General features: G+C 37.9%; 1 protein-coding gene across 1 annotated transcript in view; it reads right to left on the minus strand.

Annotated features, from left to right (window-relative positions):
• The window catches only part of LOC128732688 (phosphoinositide 3-kinase adapter protein 1), a 315,301-nt gene extending 296,701 nt beyond the window's left edge, over positions 1–18,600 (minus strand). Inside the window, exon 1 of the mRNA XM_053825989.1 lies at positions 18,315–18,600. Within this exon, the coding sequence (XP_053681964.1) occupies positions 18,315–18,339 (25 nt within the window). The 5' untranslated portion in view covers positions 18,340–18,600. The remainder of the gene's footprint in view (positions 1–18,314) is intronic.
• Positions 18,601–22,608: the final 4,008 nt, after the last annotated feature.

The following is a 22,608-nucleotide window of genomic DNA, read 5'->3' on the forward strand; positions in this document are numbered from 1 at the left end:
TTTTCACCAAACTTGGAGGATTTCCCGAATATCTTTTCTATTTTCATAATATCTATAGATAATGGCCATATGTATTATGACCCCGGCATTATTCCGGAGTTCCCAGGGTTGCCGTGACATCGCTTTTTGACGTAGGACTACGTCTTACGGCAAGTTTTGAGATAGGGTGTCATTCCAAAAAATCGAAAAATGCGAGCGTCACGAAAAATGAAAGGTTTTGAGCGCTAATAGCTCAGCGGTTTTCCTATCGATTTTCAATATTCTTACACTAATCGATCGGAAAATCTAAGAATTTACCCAAATGAAGAAAAGTGTGGATTCTTGATGTTGAACTATTGAAAAATTGAAAATATTGAACCTATGTTTTACCAGAATTCTCGCTTCATTATTGGTTGGAAGATTCTTTACGATGATCTAAACCTATACCGATTTGATATCTGTGCTTGGGAAGTAAGCCAAAACAAGTGACCAAGCTTCCTCATTTCAACAAGATACCTAGACCATATTGATGTCCTTGCTTGGGAAGTACGCCAGAGAGAGTAACAAAGCCCTCTCGTGCCAACAGATTTCTTACGAACCCGATTAAACCTAGTCCAATTTGATGTCTGTGTTAGGGAAGTGTGCCAGAAAAAAAGACACGAGTTCGTTGTCCCAACAGATCGCAAATTCTTTTTTGCGAGACGATTAAACCTCGGCGAACTTGATATCTGTGTTGGAAAAATGTGCTACAGCTGTACTGTTCGGTTATAATACGACTTTATAATGAATACGCATGCTTTTCATTAGAAGTGTAGTGAAAAGATGTGCTGTTGATAAAATAGGATTGAATTGGTAAAATCCCTTCAACGTGGGAAACCATGGATAATAAAAACAATCTTTAATTTCAGTAAGGTAGCAGGAAAGCAATAGTTTGTATTCTTGATTTTGTTCAATTGTTTTCAAATGCACAATCTTCTGAGAATTGAACGTATGCAATGTTACTACTTTGATAAATGTTACATACACCGCATGTAGCATGTATATATGTTGCATATGGCATGTATACATGAAGAATCGAATGATTTCAAGCCACTATCACTACAAAGAGACTTACGTAGTCCTGCGTCACCTATATATGCGGTCGTGTCTTGTACACAAACCCTCTGATTTTTTTTTAGATAAAGTTGCCAAATATTTAAATTTGTTTGAAATCTGTTGATTTTTGTAACCATATCATCGACTGTGGACATATCAGTTACTTTGCCGCAGTAACGAGTAAAGGGACATTTCAGCGTCAGTTAAGTATGTCGTGTCGCATATCAAAAAACATCAGCATTCGACAAAATAGTGATTGACGGTCATCTCATGTCTCTCAGAGGCCATATGAACGATTTTGGCCTCAGGGAGGGTTTCTTTTCTGATTCATTCACGGATCGGATTTCGAAGGAACTTGTCCGGGACCTGTAATCGACCTTATGGCTTCTGAGAGACATGAGATGATTGCCAATCGCTATTTTGTCGAGTGCTGTTGTTTTTTGATATGCGACACGACATATATTACTGATGCTGAAAATTCCGTTTATAGGAGGAATCGGTTCCGGATTCATAGCCTGTGAACCATTTCGCGAAATTTTTAACTTTTTAGTTAAAATTTGGTTATTTCTCCTCGAGTGGTTAAAATCAATTCAGAATGCGAACCATTTCATATTTGACGGATTGATAGTTTTTTTGCTCAATGAGAGCATATGAGTGGGTCAGAAGGACAGGGGTGTAAGTGACAAAAAGTAAATTTCGAGAAAATTAGATCCAAAGTTAACATCGTCTAGAAATTTCGTCAGATTATATAATAGAAAACTAATGGTTGTATTAGATTTACTTTATTAAATTCTATTGAAATCTTGGAAAACCACTTTGATTTTCGGGATTTATAAGATAGTTTTGAAAATGTTATTTGCACTTACACCCCTTTCCTTCTCAGTTATGCACTTGTACCCCTTTCATTCCAAGCGATTATAGGGAATTACTACTTGGAGTGAAAAGGGTGCAAGTGCAAATCTTGGAATCATATTACAGTCGTCTTCATTAAAGGTAGGTTAGCTGGCAGGCAGCAGTAGTTCAGGATTTTCTCGCTACGTGGCGCTACTGCAGATGTAATATTCTTGTATAAGCTGTATCTTACGCTACGGACTATTCAGAAAGTTGCAGTCTTCGGGAAGGTTGTTCAAATGACTGTCATCTCGGAAATGACACTGAAAATAGTTCAGAATATTCTCAACGTGCAGCGCTAGTGTATATGCGAACTCGTTTTATTTGCTATAACTTATAATTTATGTAACCTAAGGTATTACTTTCTTAGGCAAAGTTGTTTGAGTAATAGCAGCCTTGCAGATGGTATAGAAAATAATGCAGAGTTGCCTCACTTCGTGGCGCTACCGTATATGTAATATTACAGTATACGCTGTAACTTACGCTACTGATTACCTAGAAAGTAGTGGTCTTCGAGAAGTTTATACAAGTGATTGTCACCTTCAAGATGGTATGAAAACTTGTTCAAAATTTTGTCACCGGTGGGGCTAGCGTATACGCGTATACTAGAGATGGTCGGGTAGCGGAAAATTTGCCCGAAACCCGCACCCGTACCCGTACCCGCCGGGCTCGGGTCGGGTTCGGGTATTGAAAAAAAATTGCGGGTTCGGGTCGGGTACGGGTTCTTAATTTTTGTTTTTGAAAGCGGGTACGGGTCGGGTCGGGTATCTCTATTGACCACATTTAACACTAAAGATTGTCGGGTACCCGGGCCCGTCCCGTACCCGTACCCGACGGGTTACGGTCGGGTTCGGGTATCAAAAATAATAAACCTGCGGGTTCGGGTCGGGTACGGGTTTTTAATTTTTTTCTTAATCGGGTACGAGTCGGGGTCGGGTATTCAAATTTTCATACCCGACCATCTCTAGCGTATACGTTATATATGATATGAGTAACTAAAAATATTACTTTCTTCGGGCAAACGGTTTTGGTAATAGCAGCCTTGCTGATAGTAGGGAAAATAGTACAGAAGTGTCTCACTGCGTGGCGACAGCGTACATGTAATGTACTTGTGTGGGCTGTATCTTGCGCTACTCATAGCTCATGATCTTAGTAATCTAAGAAATCGCTTTTTTTCGGAAATAGAAACATCGTTAGACATCGATTTTCCTAGAATTCTAACTGTATGTAATCCCTGTTTTGCCTGATTAAAAAAATTTAATTGTTTGTTTCTCGCTCGATTTACAAAAATTAGTAAAATTTGGAAATTTTCGAAAAATTGTCAGAATAAAACAAAAAATCCGTTGGAGTGCCCATTAGTAGCTCTTCGCCAGATTTTAGAACATGTTTTAACTTATCATTAATAAAGATGAGACGAATCTGAGGGCACATGTTTTAAGATAATTCACGTTTTATGATTTTTATTTTGATTTTGCAGTTTTTTCTTTCAGCGTATTTTTTTTCGAAAATACACTTAATTTCCTTCAACCTTTCAACCTTTTAATAAATAAAGTAGTTTTCAAGATATATTAAAAAAAATTTTTTTATTTATAAATACGCCTTTTTGAAAAGTTACGCCTGACGAAAATAATTATGTTTCATGGAAAATGAGTCCTTGCGTAGCGTCCAACATATCAGCAAAATTTCATCTCAATAAAAAATATTCGAGACAAACCGGTTTGTTAGTTGAGCTGGCATTGCTCATATAGTGCACTTACACCCCTTTCCTTCCAAGTGAAAACCAACTTTTATTTTGCTGTTTTTTCATGATTCTAAAAAAAGCCATTAAACGGTAAAATTTTGACGTGAATTTTCTAGCATGCATAAAACCATGCTCAAAGTATCGTTTCCTACCATTATCTCGATTTTTTCAATTTTGTCACTTACACCCCTTTCCTTCTCACCGCCTCATATAAGGTGAGGATGAAAATATTGTTTATTCTTTCCTGTTTCTTCTGTTTCTGTTTCTGTTTGCAGCACAAGGTGGGGCAGTTAGAGCCAAGTCTGTCCAGGGCTGAGATAAGGTGGTTGTGATAATGTTAAAAGAATCCGTGCGGATTACGCTAGCTCCATAATGTATTGGTGATTATGGATTAATGGGCGGAAGAAGAGTGACAGAACTTGGCTTGATATAATTGTGTGCTTGGTCAATATAGCATAAGATGGCTTGTACTTATCTTGTTTTCTCCTTCCTTTATTTGTTTCCTCATCTTGTTCGTAGTCAATCTTGATTAAACCTGAAGCAGGCTCCACGCCGGCCGTCCTCTCCATCGTTGTCACCAGTGTGGTCATCTGTGGCTGGTCTCTTGCCTCCCCTCACAGCAACATTATTGTTGCCGTGAGAAGAAGCGATAGAGATCAGGCAGAAAAGAAAAGAAAAGAAAAGAAAAGAAAAGAGGAATTTTTTAGTCAACATGTTGATTGCAATTTTCAAGTTAGTAATATCACGAGAATTCTATGTCTGTCCATCACCTATGCTACTACCGACTAACTACTCGCTAGGCTGGACGCTACTCATCTCCCAAATACCCATGTCATCACGATTGACCCAGCGCTGTTCCACAACCTATGCTCATTAAAAACCACAGCCGCCTCTTTATCTCCCATCTTTGCAGTATTGTAGCTGATGGCGTAAATTTTCGAATATTTTGTGCGGAATATTATTCAAGAGCAATATTATCGCTCAGAACTATCGAAAAACTACTTGAACTTCCGAAAAATAGAGCAGATGCGATGTAATGGGGACTGGTACTCGCTCGTATTATTCCCGGTGGCATTAATTGCATATTTGTAGCGGTAGTCAACCGATTTGTCGGTATGCTCTTCAGACCGTGGTCAATTGAAATGATTCTGTAACTAAGAAGGGATGAGGTGGATCAAAAAGAACTTCGCTTGGAGATATGTATATATGCCGTGTTAGGTCTTAAGTGCAAGCTGTCACTAAAGCAAGACTTAATAAGATGTTAACGACGTTGATAATTCTGTGAGGATGGTATTGAATCGAAAAATAAATCCTCATACCACGGCCATATATTATGTACTATGACCCCATTTTAGGAAGTGGAAATGATTGAGGACAGCCCTTCGCTATCACTTGAATCAACCAGAGAATCGAATACCTGTTTTTACTTGAAGAAGTTTTAACTCTAAAAAGATTTAGTTAGAAATGGAATTTCAGTTGAAGTCTGCCAGCATTGGGCAATGGACAGAACAAGATATAAATCGAGGCTATAAATCTTTTCGAGTGATCCACTAAGTCCGACCGCGACGACAGCCGCAAGAATGGAGAGGAGCAGGCCGCCGGTGAGTTGCCACCGTTCGACTTGATGGACTCTCCGACAGAGGCTCATCAGCATTAGGAAGGCCCTTGGGAGACAAACAGCGTCATACATGATCATTTTATGTTGTTAGTTGAATACCGTTAACGCGGTTAGTCACAAGACATGCAAATCATTCTAATAAAGGAGGGAAATAAGAAAAAAAAAAAAAAAATTATAATTACATCCAAAACAATACAATAGAGATGACAGTAACAGCAACGATAGCAATATTAGTAATAATAGTAATAGCATAGGAAACTGATACAGGAAACACAGCTACTGACTATAACTTCCTGCCCATTAATAATTGTAATTTGGCAGCATAGGTATAAGAATTTCCGACTCATCATAGAACACTCAAACATATATTCATTCGTACCTATACACCCATGCACACTCATACATGCATACACATGTATACATGTACGTGTGTGTATATTTTTCAGTGCTGTGCTGTCCATAATCGCATAACAGCCACAAATTCTATGGCAATCTCATAGAAAATGTCTCGATTACGCAAATAAAGACATCACATCATTTTTGAACACTCGTTCGTTCTAACTAGCGATACATTTTAATTTTCATGAGTAAGTCAAAATCTCATGAATGGTGGGTAGGATTTGGTTTCAGTTTTCTAGAGAAATTTCTGTGCATACCAGCAATTCATCTAGGGAACCGAGTAAGCCCTCCCGGTGCTTCGGCCCAAACGGATTGAATTTAAAATCAAATCCGTTCGATTTCGCTCCATTCCGCTTTACGAGACACATGCTACACATAAAGCTAAATTATGCAATACTACATACTACACATATATCCAACTTAAACTATAAACATTCTACATGCGGAACTAAGAATTTTTAGGTCGTTTGGCCGAAGTACGCGTCAAACCACCTACCCATGGGAGGGAAAATATTGTTTATTCTTTCCGAGTTAAAATTGGATGAATTTTTGATGTTCATTTGCTTTTATTTGATAGATAAAATTCATCTCATTTCAACCCGGGTTGTTTGAACAAATATATTATGCGATAAGCATCCATACCAATGTAAAAAAAATGCAACAAAAATCAGTGCAACAAAAATCAGTGCAACAAAAATCAGTCGAAGCTCTCCTCACCTGTCCATATCTCATTGGCTCTCAGATGCGAACCATCGAACTGTCAAAACCTTGGTCAAAACTAGAGTGACTATATATATCATTCTAGTCAAAACTAACCATGCTCCCGAGCAGGGTTATTTTCACCCCATCGACATATAACGAGCTGCAGTAAACGTCAGCGACAACATGTCGTGGGCTCAAAATTTGACAACGGGCCCAAATGAGACTGCTGGCAGTTGAGTGAAACGCAGTGCTGACATGCTATATCATTTTCGCACACACGAGATGTTGGCAGCGAAAACATGGTTGCCTGCCGATGGGGTGGTTATTTTCGAAAAACCATCGAACTGTCAAATTTTAACCAAAAAGTTAAAAATTTCGTGAAATGGTTCGCAGCCATAGTATCTCCCCGGATTCGGATCGTGCATACCATGGGTCGTAACTGCGGCAAAGTAACTGATATGTCCACAGACGATATATTTACAAAAATTAACAGATTTAAAAAAAATTAAATATTTAGCAACTTTACCTAAAAAAGCCATGTCACGGTCCCCCAAGGAACCCCCAAGGAAATATTGAAAGATATAAAAGTTTTTAAAAGCACCATTTTAGTGAATTTTGCGATGCTAAAAATGATGTAGACCTTAATAAGAGGTTAAGACAATTCATAAATTAAAAAATCAGAGGGGTTGTGTACAAGACACGACCGCATATAGGTGACGCAGGACTACGTAAGTCTCTTTGTAGTGATAGTATAGCATGTATTCATGCTTGTAATCATTCGATTCTTCATGTATACATGCTATATGCAACATATATACATACTACATGCGTTGTATATAACATTTATCAAAGTAGTAACATTGTTCAATTCTCAAAAGATTGTGCATTTGAAAACAATTTAACAAAATCAAGAACACAAACTATTGCTTTCCTGCTACCATACTGAAATTAAAGATTGTTTTTATTACCCATGGTTCCCCACGTTGAAGCAATTTTACCAATTGAATCCCATTTTATCAACAGCACATCTTTTCAATACACTTCTAATGAAACGGTAAGCCTGCGTATTCGCGGGAAACTAGCAGTCATTGACTTTTCGTCGGAAAGCCCAATTTCGGAAGAAGTTTTTCGGCCCAAAAGCGGGATTGTGTTTATAAAAATGTATATACTACATTCTTCTTACCAACCTGAACACAGCGAATATATTTTCATAAACCGAATAGATCATTACACGGGAGCTCCTAACCACACTTTTTTGACAGCACTTGGTGGTTTGTTTACGTGGTGTTAAATTTTGAATTGAGTTTTCTATCTTTGTCCGGCAGATAATGATAGAAATTTATAGTTTTTATTGAAGAGAAAGTGCCTTACATGTATTTTACAGAAATTGATGCAGTAATCCTTCACGAAATTTCAAATCGAAACTGCTGGATGTGACAAAAACATGTAAACAAACCACCAAGTGGTGTCATTTGACGGCAAAATGACGTCATCGCAAAATGATCTATTCAAACAAAAAAACTGCTTTTGAAATTGGCAGAAACGATGATGACTAATTTCACCTTCATACAGAGTCGTATTATAACCGAACACTACACAGGGTGTCGACTCAAATCCAAAAATAAAATTCCCTGACTTTCCCTGATTTTCCCTGATGCTTCAAATATTTTTCCCTGACCCTCAAAACTCGAATATCAAGCTTATTTGGGCGATTTCTGGCTTAAGTTTTTAACCCTTTAGCATGGTTTATGCGAGCTGCTGAAAACTAAAGCTAGATTTCTTCATGTTTTAAGAACACATATCAAAGATTCTTAACCTATTTCTTACCAGCGTTTCGAAAACGCCCTCTTCTTCCCTCTTATGTTTGAGGTATCAACTTGAATCCAAAGAAACAAAGATTGAGAAATAATCTAATCGACCTGTTTTTGTACAAAGCTTAGATGTTACAAACAACAAAATTACAGCCGTGTAAATATAACAAATCTTGCTAATTTTCAGTCAGCTCAAACTAGTAACTTTGCCGCTGGAAGGTGGACACATATATGCGGTTTTTCAGTTAAACTAAAACAAAACTTTCCTGGAAGCTTGTTATCTTTGCTGCAAAAAGTGTGGGGTTAAGATCTCCTTAAATTCCCCAAAGATTTTTGGTACAAAAATGTGCGTTTTGCTGGCTTCGAGGTACGGCAAAACTTTAGCTAGATATATTGTTAGAAAATATCCAAATGATACATATTTTAACCCTCAATGGTGGACAGTATGCGAAGTTAAAACTAAAACTGTGTATCATGATTTCGGATTGCAACTATCGAGGCTTGAGAGCAACATTGACTCGAAGGCAGTTCGGTGGCCGGCCGTTCGGTGCGATGACCGTATATGGGTGTTGAGAATTAAGGCAAATTCTTCAACTACAGCTTAATCAACGTATAGTCACCAACAAATCATAAATTCGATGATACTAGGGACGAATTGAACCGCCCAGTTAGCTTCGGAGACGATGCTGATCTAACAAGCCAGTTATGTTCGAATCTCGGCTAGCCGGTTTTTGTTAGATAGAATCAGTAGGATCGTTGCACTGACCCCGTAATTTTCCTGTACTCTAACAGCCAGCTGCGTAGTCTGTCGATAAAGAAGGATAATGTCTAGTAACGGTTAATGCTCAAGACATTGCTTTGCTTTGCTAGGGACGAATTCTATGACAGGTTCGAAAATAAATCCTTTCGAACCTGTCATAGAATTCGTCCCTAGCCCCCCTAGGGGTGCGCACGACTTGAAAATTCAAGACTCTAGCTCCCAGATCGATCCTGTTTAACGGTCAATACTTTTTGGAAGTCACAATATACAGTCTTTTCTTAGCGACTTTGACCACTATCTCGTCGTAAGATCCATGCAAGGTTATCGAAATCGGCGAAGGCCCGCTCTGAGAGGATGTTGCATTTCAATATCTAGCGGTTTACAGCATATGGCGTTGCAGTGGAGTAACCAGAAAGCTTGATCAACGAATCGCAGAACAGCAGGACGAAAGGGAATAAGACGTAAGTAGGCTGTGGAGGATCCGCCATGGCGCCAACAACTACGAGGGAAGTGATAGGCACGACGTGGGGAATTCTGCGAGTCACATGACTCAATACGACAATTGTCACTCGCCGTGACTCGCCACGGCGAGTCGAATTGAGTGCTGTCACCTAGGTGACAACCGTGTCACCTTGGTAACAACCCCGTGTCACCTAAGTGACAAACCGTGTCACCTAGATGACAAAGCGAGTCACCTAGGTGACAAAGCGAGTCACCTAGGTGACAATTGTCACCTCATTCGCGATTACTCCAAATTAGTTACGTCACTCGCCTCGCAGAATAAGGGTGAGTGTAACAGCTTGTTTGATGTCGAATACCAGAAAACGACAGATGAGAAGAACCAGGCCAAGAGTCGCATGCTCACTGCGGATCACGTCAGAACAGAGAACCATGTAAGCTTTCTGCGTATTACGTAACCAGCTGAAGCAGTCCCGAAGGTTGCCAACTTGCATAAACGCAAATTCTACAGAACGGTAATGCTCCCGGTAACCCTTAACGGACATGAATCATGGACACTGAAGGAAGATGATCAATCAGGGTGTCGATTTCCTGGAAAAACCTGGAAAATCAGGGAATATCAGGGAATTCATTTTTGGATCAGGGAAATCAGGGAATATCAGGGAATTTCGAAATTCAATCAGGGAAATTTTGTTTATCCGGCAATATTGTTGATCAACTTCGGAATCAAATCAATTTTCGTGTAAAATATACGCAGATTGATCGGTTGAATTAAAACTTGTTACCTGTCTAGTGGCGATTCGATTATCTTTCAGTTTGCCGTAAATTTTTTTTTTTTTTGTTTTGCGCCGTACAATTGTCAGACTTCACTCGCTGTAGTGCTCGAAATCGAAATCGGCAATGGCAGGCCTCACGCACTTCACGGTGCAGACATCAAGAGCACAAAGCGTGATGCAGACTGTTATTTACACGCGATCTACAGCGTTTTCACCAGTTGCAGAATTTTACACTCAGAAGCCCCAAGCATTGAATGCTCTTCAGACCGTGGTCAATTGAAATGATTCTGTAACTAAGCAAGGATGAGATGGATCATGTAGAACTTCACTTGGAGATATGTACATATGCCGTGTTAAGTCTTAAGTGCAAGCTGTCACTAAAGCAAGACTTAATAAGATGTTAACGACGTTGATAATTCTGTGAGGATGGTATTGAATCGAAAAAAAATCCTCATACCACGCATATATTATGTACTATGACCCCATTTTAGGAAGTGGAATTGATGGTATATTGAGGACAGCCCTTCGCTATCGCTTGAATCAGCCAGAGAATCGAATACCTGTTTTTACTTGAAGAAGTTTTAACTCTAAAAAGATTTAGTTAGAAATGGAATTTCAGTTGAAGTCTGCCAGCATTGGGCAATGGACAGAACAAAATATATATCGAGGCTATAAAGCTTTTCGAGAGATCCACTAAGTCCGACCACGGCGACAGCCGCAAGAATGGAGAGGAGCAGGCCGCCGGTGAGTTGCCACCGTTCGACTTGATGGACTCTCCGACAGAGGCTCATCAGCATTAGGAGGGCCCTTGGGAGACAAACAGCGTCATTCATGATCATTTTATGTTGTTAGTTGAATACCGTTAACGCGGTTAGTCACAAGACATGCAAATCATTCTAATAAAGGAGGGAAATAAGAAAAAAATAATTATAATTAAATACATCCAAAACAATACAATAGAGGTGACAGTAACAGCAACGATAGCAATATTAGTAATAATAGTAATAACATAGGAAACTGACACAGGAAACACAGCTACTGACTATAACTTCCTGCCCATTAATAATTGTAGTTTGGCAGCATAGGTATAAAAAGAATTTCCGACTCATCATAGAACACTCAAACATATATTCATTCGTACCTATACACCCATGCACACTCATACATGCATACACATGTATACATGTACGTGTGTGTATATTTTTCAGTGCTGTGCTGTCCATAATCGCATAACAGCCACAAATTCTATGGCAATCTCATAGAAAATGTCTCGATTACGCAAATAAAAACAACACATCATTTTTGAACACTCGTTCGTTCTAACTAGCGATAAATTTTAATTTTCATGAGTAAGTCAAAATCTCATGAATGGTGGGTAGGATTTGGTTTCAGTTTTCTAGAGAAATTTCTGTGCATACCAGCAATTCATCTAGGGAACTGAGTAAACCCTCCCGGTGCTTCGGCCCAAACGGATTGAATTTAAAATCAAATCCGTTCGCTTTCGCTCCATTCCGCTTTACGAGCCACATGCTACACATAAAGCTAAATTATGCAATACTATACTACATACTACACATATATCTAACTTAAACTGTATTACATTCTACATGCGGAATTAAATTTAGGAGTCTGCCGAAGTGCGCGACAAACCACCTACCCATGGGAGGGGTCCGTGGCCTAAGAACAAAAATTGACGAGTTTTTCCTGTCGACTACGGAGAGCAACTACGACGTTATATTTTTAACCGAGACCGGACTTGACGACCGTATACATTCACTTCAACTATTTGGTACATCATACAACGTCTTTCGCTGCGACCGCAACCCGAGCAACAGCAATAAATCTACTTCCGGTGGTGTTTTGATTGCCGTTGCGCAGCGGTTCCCCAGCTCAATCGTACGGACAATGAATGGTAACAGTCTGGAACAGGTATGTGCAAGTGCTACTGTTCGGGGAAAAAACTATTGCTTTGTTGTGTGTACATTCCGCCTGAGAAAGCAAGAGTAGCCGATGTCGTCAACATGCACATCTCGTCCGTCTGTGAGCTGTGTGATGCTTGTGTGGAGCACGATAATGTAATAGTTTGTGGCGATTTTAACCAGCCACGCATTGAGTCGGAACCAGCCGACGATGTGATTCGAAATATCCGTACATCCCAATTGACATGTGCTAGTGCCGCACTGGTAGACGGAATGAATTTTTTGAACCTTTTTCAAGTAAACACGCAGCGAAACTATCTCGGCCGTATTCTAGACCTAGTGTTTTGTTCTTCGGATTGCATGCTTACGGTTGATAGTTGTATCACTCCGCTGGTACCTATCGATCCGCACCACCCTGCTCTTGTTTTGTCACTGCCAGTGCACAACAATACTGCCATTGGAGATACTTTTGGTGATGATGTGAGCAAATTGAACTATAGGAAAATCGATTTCGCTGCCCTGAATGAATACTTAACGTGCACTGATTGGAGTTCTCTATTTGTTGGTGAAGATGTTGATGAAATGGCTTCACAGTTTTGCTATACCATATCTCAGTGGTTGAGTTTGCATTTGCCGTTTGTAAGACGACCAGCCACCCCCACATGGTGCACTCCTCGCCTCCGACAACTGAAACGTTTACGCAACAGCGCCAAGCGTGCCCTTCGCCGTTGGAGAACAGCTTTGACTCGACGCAATTTTAAGCTTGCCAGTGATAAATACCGCCGTCTGAATGCTTTATTATACAAATTGCATGTACTGCGTGTGCAGTCCGATTTTTGGAAGCAGCCGAAAAAATTCTGGAACTTTGTCAACTCTAAAAGGAAATGTTCCTCTATCCCTTCCAACGTGTATTACGACGACGTTGAGTCGAACTCAATCTCTGACTCCTGCGAGATGTTTGCGAAATTCTTCGCCTCAGTTTTCGCTGATGAAACTGCTCCCGATTGTATTGCTGGAATTGCTGCCGCACCTGTTCCGGCCGATTTGGTGGACTTGGGTTTGTTTACCATTACTACTGACATGGTGACTGCCGCCAAAAAACTAAAGCGCACCTTTTCTGCGGGGCCTGATGGTATCCCAGTCGTAGTTTTGAGTCGTTGCATTGCAGTGTTGGCCAATCCGTTATGTTCCATTTTTAATAAATCTTTTGAACAAGGCAAATTTCCCGCCATTTGGAAACAGTCGCTCATGTTCCCGGTATTCAAATCGGGTGATCGTCACAATGTGAGGAATTACCGTGAAATCACCAGTCTTTCTGCATCATCAAAACTGTTTGAAATAATAGTGAGTAGCGTGATGCTGTCCTGCACTAGGAATTACATTTCAACGGCTCAGCATGGTTTTATGCCCGATAGGTCTGTATGCACTAACCTGCTAGAGTTCACATCGATGTGTATTTCGGAAATGGAAGACAAGAAACAAGTTGATGTCATCTATACAGACTTGAAAGCTGCTTTCGATAGAATTGACAATACAATACTCTTGCGGAAACTATCTCGACTAGGTGCTTCACAACAAATGGTGAAATGGTTGAACTCATACCTCAGTGGCAGAGTGCTTCGTATAAAACTTGGATCCGCTGTTTCATCTGTGTTTACTAATAAGTCTGGAGTTCCACAGGGCAGTAATTTAGGACCATTGCTTTTCTTGTTGTTCTTCAACGATATTGCGCTGCTTTTGGGTACTGGCTGTAGGTTAGTGTACGCCGATGACCTGAAACTATTTGCCTCGATAGGAAATATAGATGACTGCCGTCGACTGCAGGGTTTGCTTGATTTGTTTACGAGCTGGTGCAAACAAAATTGGCTGATTATAAGCGTTGCCAAATGTGAAGTTATGAGCTTTCACCGCATTAAAAACCCGATCCTTTTTGGTTACACCGTTGATGGTATTGAGTTACGCAGAGTGGACCGACCTTGGAGTCCTGCTGGACACAAAAATGACGTTCAATGTACATCGTGAATCAATTATCTCCAAGGCATCACGGCAGCTCGGATTCATCTTTAAGATTGGTCGGAACTTTAAGGATGCCCACTGTCTTAAATCGTTGTATTGCGTCCTTGTTCGTCCGCTATTAGAAAATTGCAGCCTAGTTTGGTTTGCAAAGCAGCTAACTTGGAACCTGCGCATTGAACGTGTGCAACGGAGGTTTGTCCGACTAGCACTGCGACACCTCCCTTGGCGAAATCCTGACGACTTGCCCCCATACGCAGACAGATGCCGTTTACTCGACCTAGACACACTAGAACATAGACGCAAGGTGCAACAGGCATTATTTGTAGCAAAAGTTATTAATGGTGAAATTGACGCCCCTAACTTACTATCAATGATCAATTTTCGCGCTTCGCAACGATCCCTGCGCTCGACGGGTTTACTGCAGACCCAATTTCATCGGACTGTGTTTGGATACAACGAACCAATTACTGAATGTGTAAGGACCTTTTCGAATGCGGAGGAATTGTTTGACTTCGGTGAACCGTCGCGCTTGTTTGCGCAGAGGTTACGCAGATTTAATTTAATATAAGATTTTATTCATGTAGACAATATTTTATGTCAGATGAAATATCCCTAATAAATAAATAAATAAATAAATAAATATATAGCGGGAAGCATAAAATGTGTCAAGTGTTTCTGGTTAAGAATGGCATACAGACAAAATTACATCTTCTTCTTTTTGTTATTTCCAATTATACTTAAAATTTCGGGGATCGGCAGACTGCAAAATCTCGAATAGCACTTCCTTTTTAATCACACGAAATCGCCATTAAATTTTCTATTATAAACTTCGCCGACTTTAATTACACTTTATTCAAACACGATTTTATCTGTGAAACTCTTCATTTAATTTTAAAAACGTGTTTTGTATTGCCAAAGATTCCACAACAGTCTGCAGGACCGGATATGCTGGCAAATAGAATCCTGAAAGAGTTCCGTCTAGAATTTGTGGTGCCTCTTGTGCGCTTGTTCAACGTTGTCATTAGCTACTGGCCATTTTCCGGGAATTTGGAAAATCTCGCACATCACTCCAATACATAAGAAAGGGGCCAGAGACGATGTGGAAAATTATCGTGGAGTTGCTATCCAATCAGCTATTCCGAAGCTTTTCGAGTCGTTAGTTTACAGTCACCTTTATGACAATGTAGTTAACCGTATTTCTCCTGTGCAACATGGATTCCTGAAGAAAAAATCAGTTGTTACAAACCTCTGTGAATTCAGCTCTACAGTTACAGATCACATTTCTAAGGGATTTCAAGTGGATTGCATATATACAGATATGAGCAAAGCATTTGATGCAGTCGTCATTAATAGTATCTTGGAGGCTGTTAAAGATTTCGGCATTCGTGGCTCGTTGTACAACTGGTTAAAATCTTATCTCAAGTATAGAGTACAATTTGTAAAAATTCGTGGCTACAAATCTCGTTCGTTTACTGTGCACTCAGGAGTACCACAAGGCAGTCACTTAGGACCATTGCTATTCGTGCTTCTGATGAACAAATTGCCAGATGTTATCTTCCATGCAACTATGCTGATTTATGCAGATGATGTGAAAATCTTGTTTCCGATCAAAAATATAGATGATTGCGTGAAATTACAGCTCGACTTAGGTCATGTAGGAACGTACTGCGAAAACCGTGGATTGAAAGTAAACACGAGTAAGTGCTCTGTTATGACTTTTACCAGAAAAGCTAATCCTGTGATTTTTGACACGCATACCGAGGCAATGTTGTTCCGCGAGTTGAATTTGTCCGCGACCTGGGGGTAACTTTTGATCGCTCACTCTCCTTCAATAAGCACATTGACAATGTCATGAATGAGAGTCTGAAGCTTTACGCACTTGTCCGAAGATTTGGCCGTGATCTCGATGACCCTCATGCAGTACTAGCAATCTACAAAGGCCTCGTCAGAAGCAAGCTCGATTTCGCTAGCGTTATTTGGCGCCCGCTGTATATAACGCACATACACCGTTTCGAAGGGATTCAGAAGAGATTTGTAAGATTCGCTCTCAGGAATCTCGGATGGAACGGAGAACAACTACCGCCTTACCACGATCTCTGTTCTTTGGTGGATATTGATACGGTCCATTCGAGGCACAAGATTGCCGATATCATATTCTTCACGAACATTCTCTCAGAACGAACAAACAGCCAACCTCTGACCAGTCGATTGATATTTAATGATAGTGCAGTCACGCTCCGACGACGTAGGATTTTTGACCCACCTTTTAGGTCTAGAAAGTACTCACAGCATGAACCGACTTCCCGATTCATGAACGCCTTCAATGCATTGCAACATGTTATAACCATTGGCATGAGCTCGGATGTGATAAGACATAAGGCCGTATGAATAAAAGAGTTAGAGTAAATGCTCCCATATGAATTAAACGGGAAAAGCAAAGTAAACTGTTTTATTCATACGGCCTATAGACTCAGTTTATACTTTAGAGGACAATTAAGATAAATCGAATACTTTTAATTTTTAAGACAATTGTAATTTTATGCGTGTTGAAATCTATTTATTTGTAAGCCTATGTTGTAGTATAGATTTAAGAATGGGTAAAGGGCTTAAAGCCTATATTCGAAAATACAAACAATAATTCACTTGTCGTCCCTTTGGCTATTCAATTAGCAAGGAATTTCGTGAAATCAATGGCACTGAAATCCAACTGATAGAGTAATAAAACTCTTAATCCACTTTTAAAACTTTGTACCGTTAAGGAAACTATAATTTTCAAGATAAATGATCGATATTTAGTTTACTAACTTTTTTTTATTGATTTTGTTCTAATATCTGCAATTTTATTAACGAAATGACATAATTAGAGACCATCCAACGAAAATTTAAAAAAAAAATCAAATGTCAAAACTTGGATCCATGGCTAAAACTGGATACCATATTTCGCCACTTTAATTTTGATGAATTTTTCAAAATTATCCCAAGTTTTAAGTGAAATCGGTATAAAAATAGTTGAAATATTGTACATAGAATCATGTTAGTCAAGAATAATTGAATAATGAAACAGTTGGAGTACATTTTTCTCCAATAGTATTTTCGCCTCTCGTTTTGATTTTGTAAAAAAATATACACTTAGTATGAGATGGTATTTTCAAATTGTAAGTAGGGTACTTGATCCAATAGCTGTGGTAGTACCAATAATTGCGCTACTATTCATTATTAATGCATATTTTCGTCACCGTAGCATTTTAGATAAAACAATTACATTCATTATATAAAACGGGTTTTTAGAAGTATTGGTAGTTAGACTACACCATTTAAAATTAAAGCATTATTTGCTATGCCAATTTTCCAAAATCCAACGCGCAGTTGGAGCGCACAACTATAGGCGCTCATCTATAGTTTTTCTACGATGTTTTTTCACTTAGCAACCTAGCAATGTGTATGGAATACCACAATTAAAGGAACATTAAACTTAATTAAGGAAACATTAGCGCAACTGTTGGTACAATATAATTGAATCGGAAAATTCATTTTTTCTTTATAAAGCTTCTCGTACAACGAAAGCAATTGTTTTGCCTTGTGACAAATACCTTGTATTTGATAAATTTATATCCCACAACCATTAATTGAAGCATATACCTCAATAAACAAGCAAAATGAAGTTATATTGTGCTTAGTAGCGCAACTAATGGATCATCTACCCTAATACATGATAAGTTAATATCAAGCCAAAGGAATTAATTATTTTTAGTAGTACATGACCTAATTTTACCAATTCGTCAAATAATTTCTTTCAAGTTGACCAAAAATATGCAAAAAAGCGTTGGATTCATCAAACTGGCGAAATATGGCTCCTGGCGAAATATGGATCCTCTACCCTACCTTTTATGGGCTGCCTCATAATAAATAAGGAAATTCTTTTGACATTTATATTTAAGCAAATAAATATAATGCTTTAAGTAACATGAAAAGTATGTGTTCAAGTCCTATAATTGTTAGGTTTAAAATTTTATATGTGTGAAATTATACCGTTTACTAATTCCTATTTAATTCCACACGGTTAATATGAGCGAATTGAAAAATGTGTATTGATATTATAAATAGTACATATTTTTCGTTACGAACTAGTGTTTATAATAGTGAATCACCTGAAAACATCCTATGATCATTCATTAGTTACGGCGTCAGCTTCTGCCTTCCAATATTTCAGGCTAATCTCACTGCGCTTGTTGAAAACGATCAGGAAACATGAAACATTCACTCACATATCAGTTATGGGATGCGTATATGCTATTGTAACGTATTTCAACGCGTTCCTAACCGTAATGCCTATTACTAAAAGTTTACTAACTATAGCCTATTGCTAGAATTTTTTAAATATAATTAATACTATAGCAGAGATAACGTGAGAACAAATAAGTGAACAGTTCACTAACAACTAACGCAACGCATCATAAGCGAATTCGCGACTACGAAACTAAAAGATTTTTAAGCCTGTTCGCTCTTACCATACCAGGCGTCAAAGTAAATTGATATACCAGGTATGTGACTATCGAGGGTTGCATTAGTGTGTGTAGAAAGAAGAAGACATAGTTCTGAAATATGGTGGAACTTGCATGAAAATTAAAACTAAATTAATTGTAATTAATGAATGCAGCTATATTATTCCAGAGAAATATTTGAACATTTACAATGAAATGTAAGGAATATATTTTAAAGTCATTTGCACTTGTAGCCTTCTTTAATTATACGTAAAAAATTTGAGAACATGGATGACTAACTATTTCGATGTGCAATTGAAAAATGAATTAATGTTTCTAATACTTCACGATCAATACGGTATACGGTTGCTTTAATTAAAACACGTTCCGTCCAACATTTTGCATGCATGGTGCTCTTGAATATCTGCCTCTGATGTCTTCTTTTAAAAACCCGAATTAATCCACCTAGCGGCGTGACCTAGCCTTTCTACTGCCACAATAATCACTATTTAATTTCTCAGGAACATCTCTAATTAACTTGACTATATTTTGAAATATCCGTTCTGTATTCCTCAAAATTCTTATTTGCCAGTCAAATTCACAACGTATTGCGTAAGTATAATCAATATATATAGAATGCCAGTGTCGCTGGTGTTTCATGGATATTTGGGTGGCAAACATGTTGCTGGTTCGTGTCTTGGATACGGGAACTACATTGTCAAATTGCCCAATAGAAAATTTTCCTGCCGACGAAATACCCCAAAACGACCAAATCGGGTGATTTATCCTACGTGATTTACGGAAAAGCAGAAGGATTTTTTATTGGGTTGCCTTTTTAGTTTGACAATCAGATTCCCGTTTCGAATCGATCACTCACACATATGCGCATACAGTGTAAATACGTAATTTTCAAATGTGTGATGTTTACCACGAGCACTGCAGCGACACTGGCATTCTATATATATTGATTCAACTATTGCGTACAATAATTATATTTTCTTTCCTTGGGTGCAGAAATACTTGTAAGCGTCATTTATGTTACTTGATGAACATATTATTTAGTTTTATAACATTTACGTGATTTATAGAAACATAATGTAAACACAAAAGATAATTTTTGCAGACTTGAATGAATATATATATATAGACAGCCTTAACATTCAGGCCTTAGAGCCACATACGAAACTTGTTTTGAATTGACAATATGAAATATGTGTTCATAGCAGATTTTTTGATATTTTGATATTAATACCATGCGCTCAAAAGTTAGCATCTTTGGAAATTAAGAGTTCAGAAAAATTATCAGATTTCGATTTTGAAGAAAAAGGATATCTACAACAAAATGGTTGATCTCAAAATTTTACTATTAGTTTGCTTGGCTTCAATTTTGCAATATATCTGAATTAGAAAAAATAACTGAATAGAGCATTAGATATAAAAAAAGAGAAATGGAAATATTTCTTAGCTGACGCTCCTTCAGATAATTATTTTTGCATGAAAATCAAAACTTAAGCTTCTTTTGAATGTACTTTCATGAAAAGATAGTCATTAGCTTGATCGCATCGTTTGTACAATGTATCCCGTTAGAGGGTTAGGAAAACAAGATGAGGTCGAATAGTGCAAAAGCTGTGCCATAAACATGCTTGAGAATGGGAAATATGATCGATGTGATTTTCAGTGCTTGTCAATTCGATTTATTTATTGAAATATGATGCATGACATAAGATTTCTGTCTTTTAAAGTGTCACTAACGAAAACAAATCGTACAAAATTACTACCGTACAATGTTTTGTTCCTATTTTTATATAAAATTTCCAAGCTCTAGTATTTATTGATTGGAAACAGCATCTATTGATGCGCAAAAATTGTTTGCAATTTATATAAGTTTATCTGGAAAAATCAATCCATTAGTATATTAAATCCTATACACCACTATATCTAAATGCTTAAATTAATGCTTTTCTTCGCTTTTTGCTTTTCTTGTCTAATTGCGAGTTACAGCAAGTGAAGAAAATTTATTTATTTATTATTTATTTATTAAAATGACAATCGAAATCTTAAATTAAAGAAAAGAAAAAACTTTTTCCAATTGAATCCCACTACAGTGGGATTTCGAATTTGGCAATGTTCGATTTTGGCAACAAAAGTATCCGTTTTTGGCAACACAAAATATTTTACTTCCAAAAGTATGCTTAAATATCGAAACGTGCCGCTCGAGCCAAAAATGCTGATGCTTAAATATCAGTCAGTTTCCGCATTACTTTAAATGACGAAAAAATATTGCCCTAAGTGTGTACATGAAAAAAAGTTTGCGATCATAGAATGTTTCGAACAATAATATTTTTATTGCCGTAGGATTATGTCTTACCGTAGGTCACCAAAAACTTACTTACACCGCATGGATAGGTCTTGGCGGATTTTGTGAAAAAGGTTGCAATGGTTGATTAATAACATTTAGTTAATTTCCAATGCATTTACATTCAATTTTGTCATATCAAAAAGGGTCTCGATTTTGGCACGGTTTCGATTTTAGCAACATAGGCGACACGCATTTGTTGCCAAATTCGAAATCCTACTGTATTTAATATTTATTTGCGACAGATGCATAGTTCGCCTACAACGTGCAGGCTTCATCAGTGTCTTATTTCGAAGTGTATACGTATCTGTCGCGAATAAATTTTAAATATTGGAATTCAGTCGGAAAAAGTTTTTTCTTTTCTTTAATTTCAGAGTTCGTATTCCACATTCCACTAAGAGGCTTCGAAAACTTCAGACAATTGACATGTTTCACACTCTCCTTGAATTTCAATGCAAATTTCAAAATTGCAAATCGTCATCACAAACACACATATACATACATACACACATACATACACACATACATACATACATACATACATACATACATACATACATACATACACACATACATCACACACATTGAATACAATCAACATTTGATTGAAATGTTTTGGTTTTACACGTTTTAACGGTTTAATATACGGTGCTTAAGTGTTAAAGTTTGAATAACTTTTGAATGAACCGTCCGATTTTCAATAACTCGCTTTCGTTTGATAGATCTCAACAGTAATTTTCAAATGATAATAAATCTGGTGATGCTTTACATTGAATTAATGCTTATATGTTACAAAAATATGTTTTAAATACAATTTTTTCACATTTCTTTATGTAACTTTCAAACTACAAGTCCAATCGTCATGAAATTCTGAAGTTAAGGGTTTGCAAGGCTCCTCTTTCATATGCAATCAATTTGGTTCAAATCGGTTGAAGGACTTATGAGATAATGAAGCCCCATATTTTTCGTATTTTTATACATAACTTTTGAACTAAAAGTCCGATCAGTATGAAATTCAATAGCGACCTATGGGACACCTAGACCTTTCATTTGACACTAAGATCATAAAAATCGGTACAGCCATCTCCGAGAAAAGTGAGTGAGATTGAAAAGCGTCACATACACACACACACACACATACACACACACACACACACACACATACATACACACACACACAGAAAATGCTCAGTTTTCGAAACGAAGTCGAATGGTATATGACATTCGGCCCGCAGGACCTTCTTTCCATTTCCGGTTTTTCGAGTGATTTCTATACCTTTATACTATATATTTATATAGTAGAAAGGCAAAAATAGTTTTATTCGAATAGATGCTTGTGCTACTGCTTGAAAATCCTTAAGTTGAAGTCACTGTTCCAAGATGATACCTTTTTATCATAAATTTGCCCGCTCACATTGTTTGATATATATGCTCTTGTCTCAACACTACGTAGAAAACCTTAAAAAGTAATCTTAGATTGCTACAAAACAGTCTTAGATGATAATTAACACTTTAAAAGCTTATCAGAAATCAGACGAAAAATATTGCGGGCGGATTACAATGTTGCTCATGCTGCTTATTGAACAATCATGTCCGAGCATTTTA

Source organism: Sabethes cyaneus, chromosome 1, assembly GCF_943734655.1.
Source record: "Sabethes cyaneus chromosome 1, idSabCyanKW18_F2, whole genome shotgun sequence".
In the NCBI taxonomy this organism is placed as follows: Eukaryota; Metazoa; Arthropoda; class Insecta; order Diptera; family Culicidae; genus Sabethes; species Sabethes cyaneus.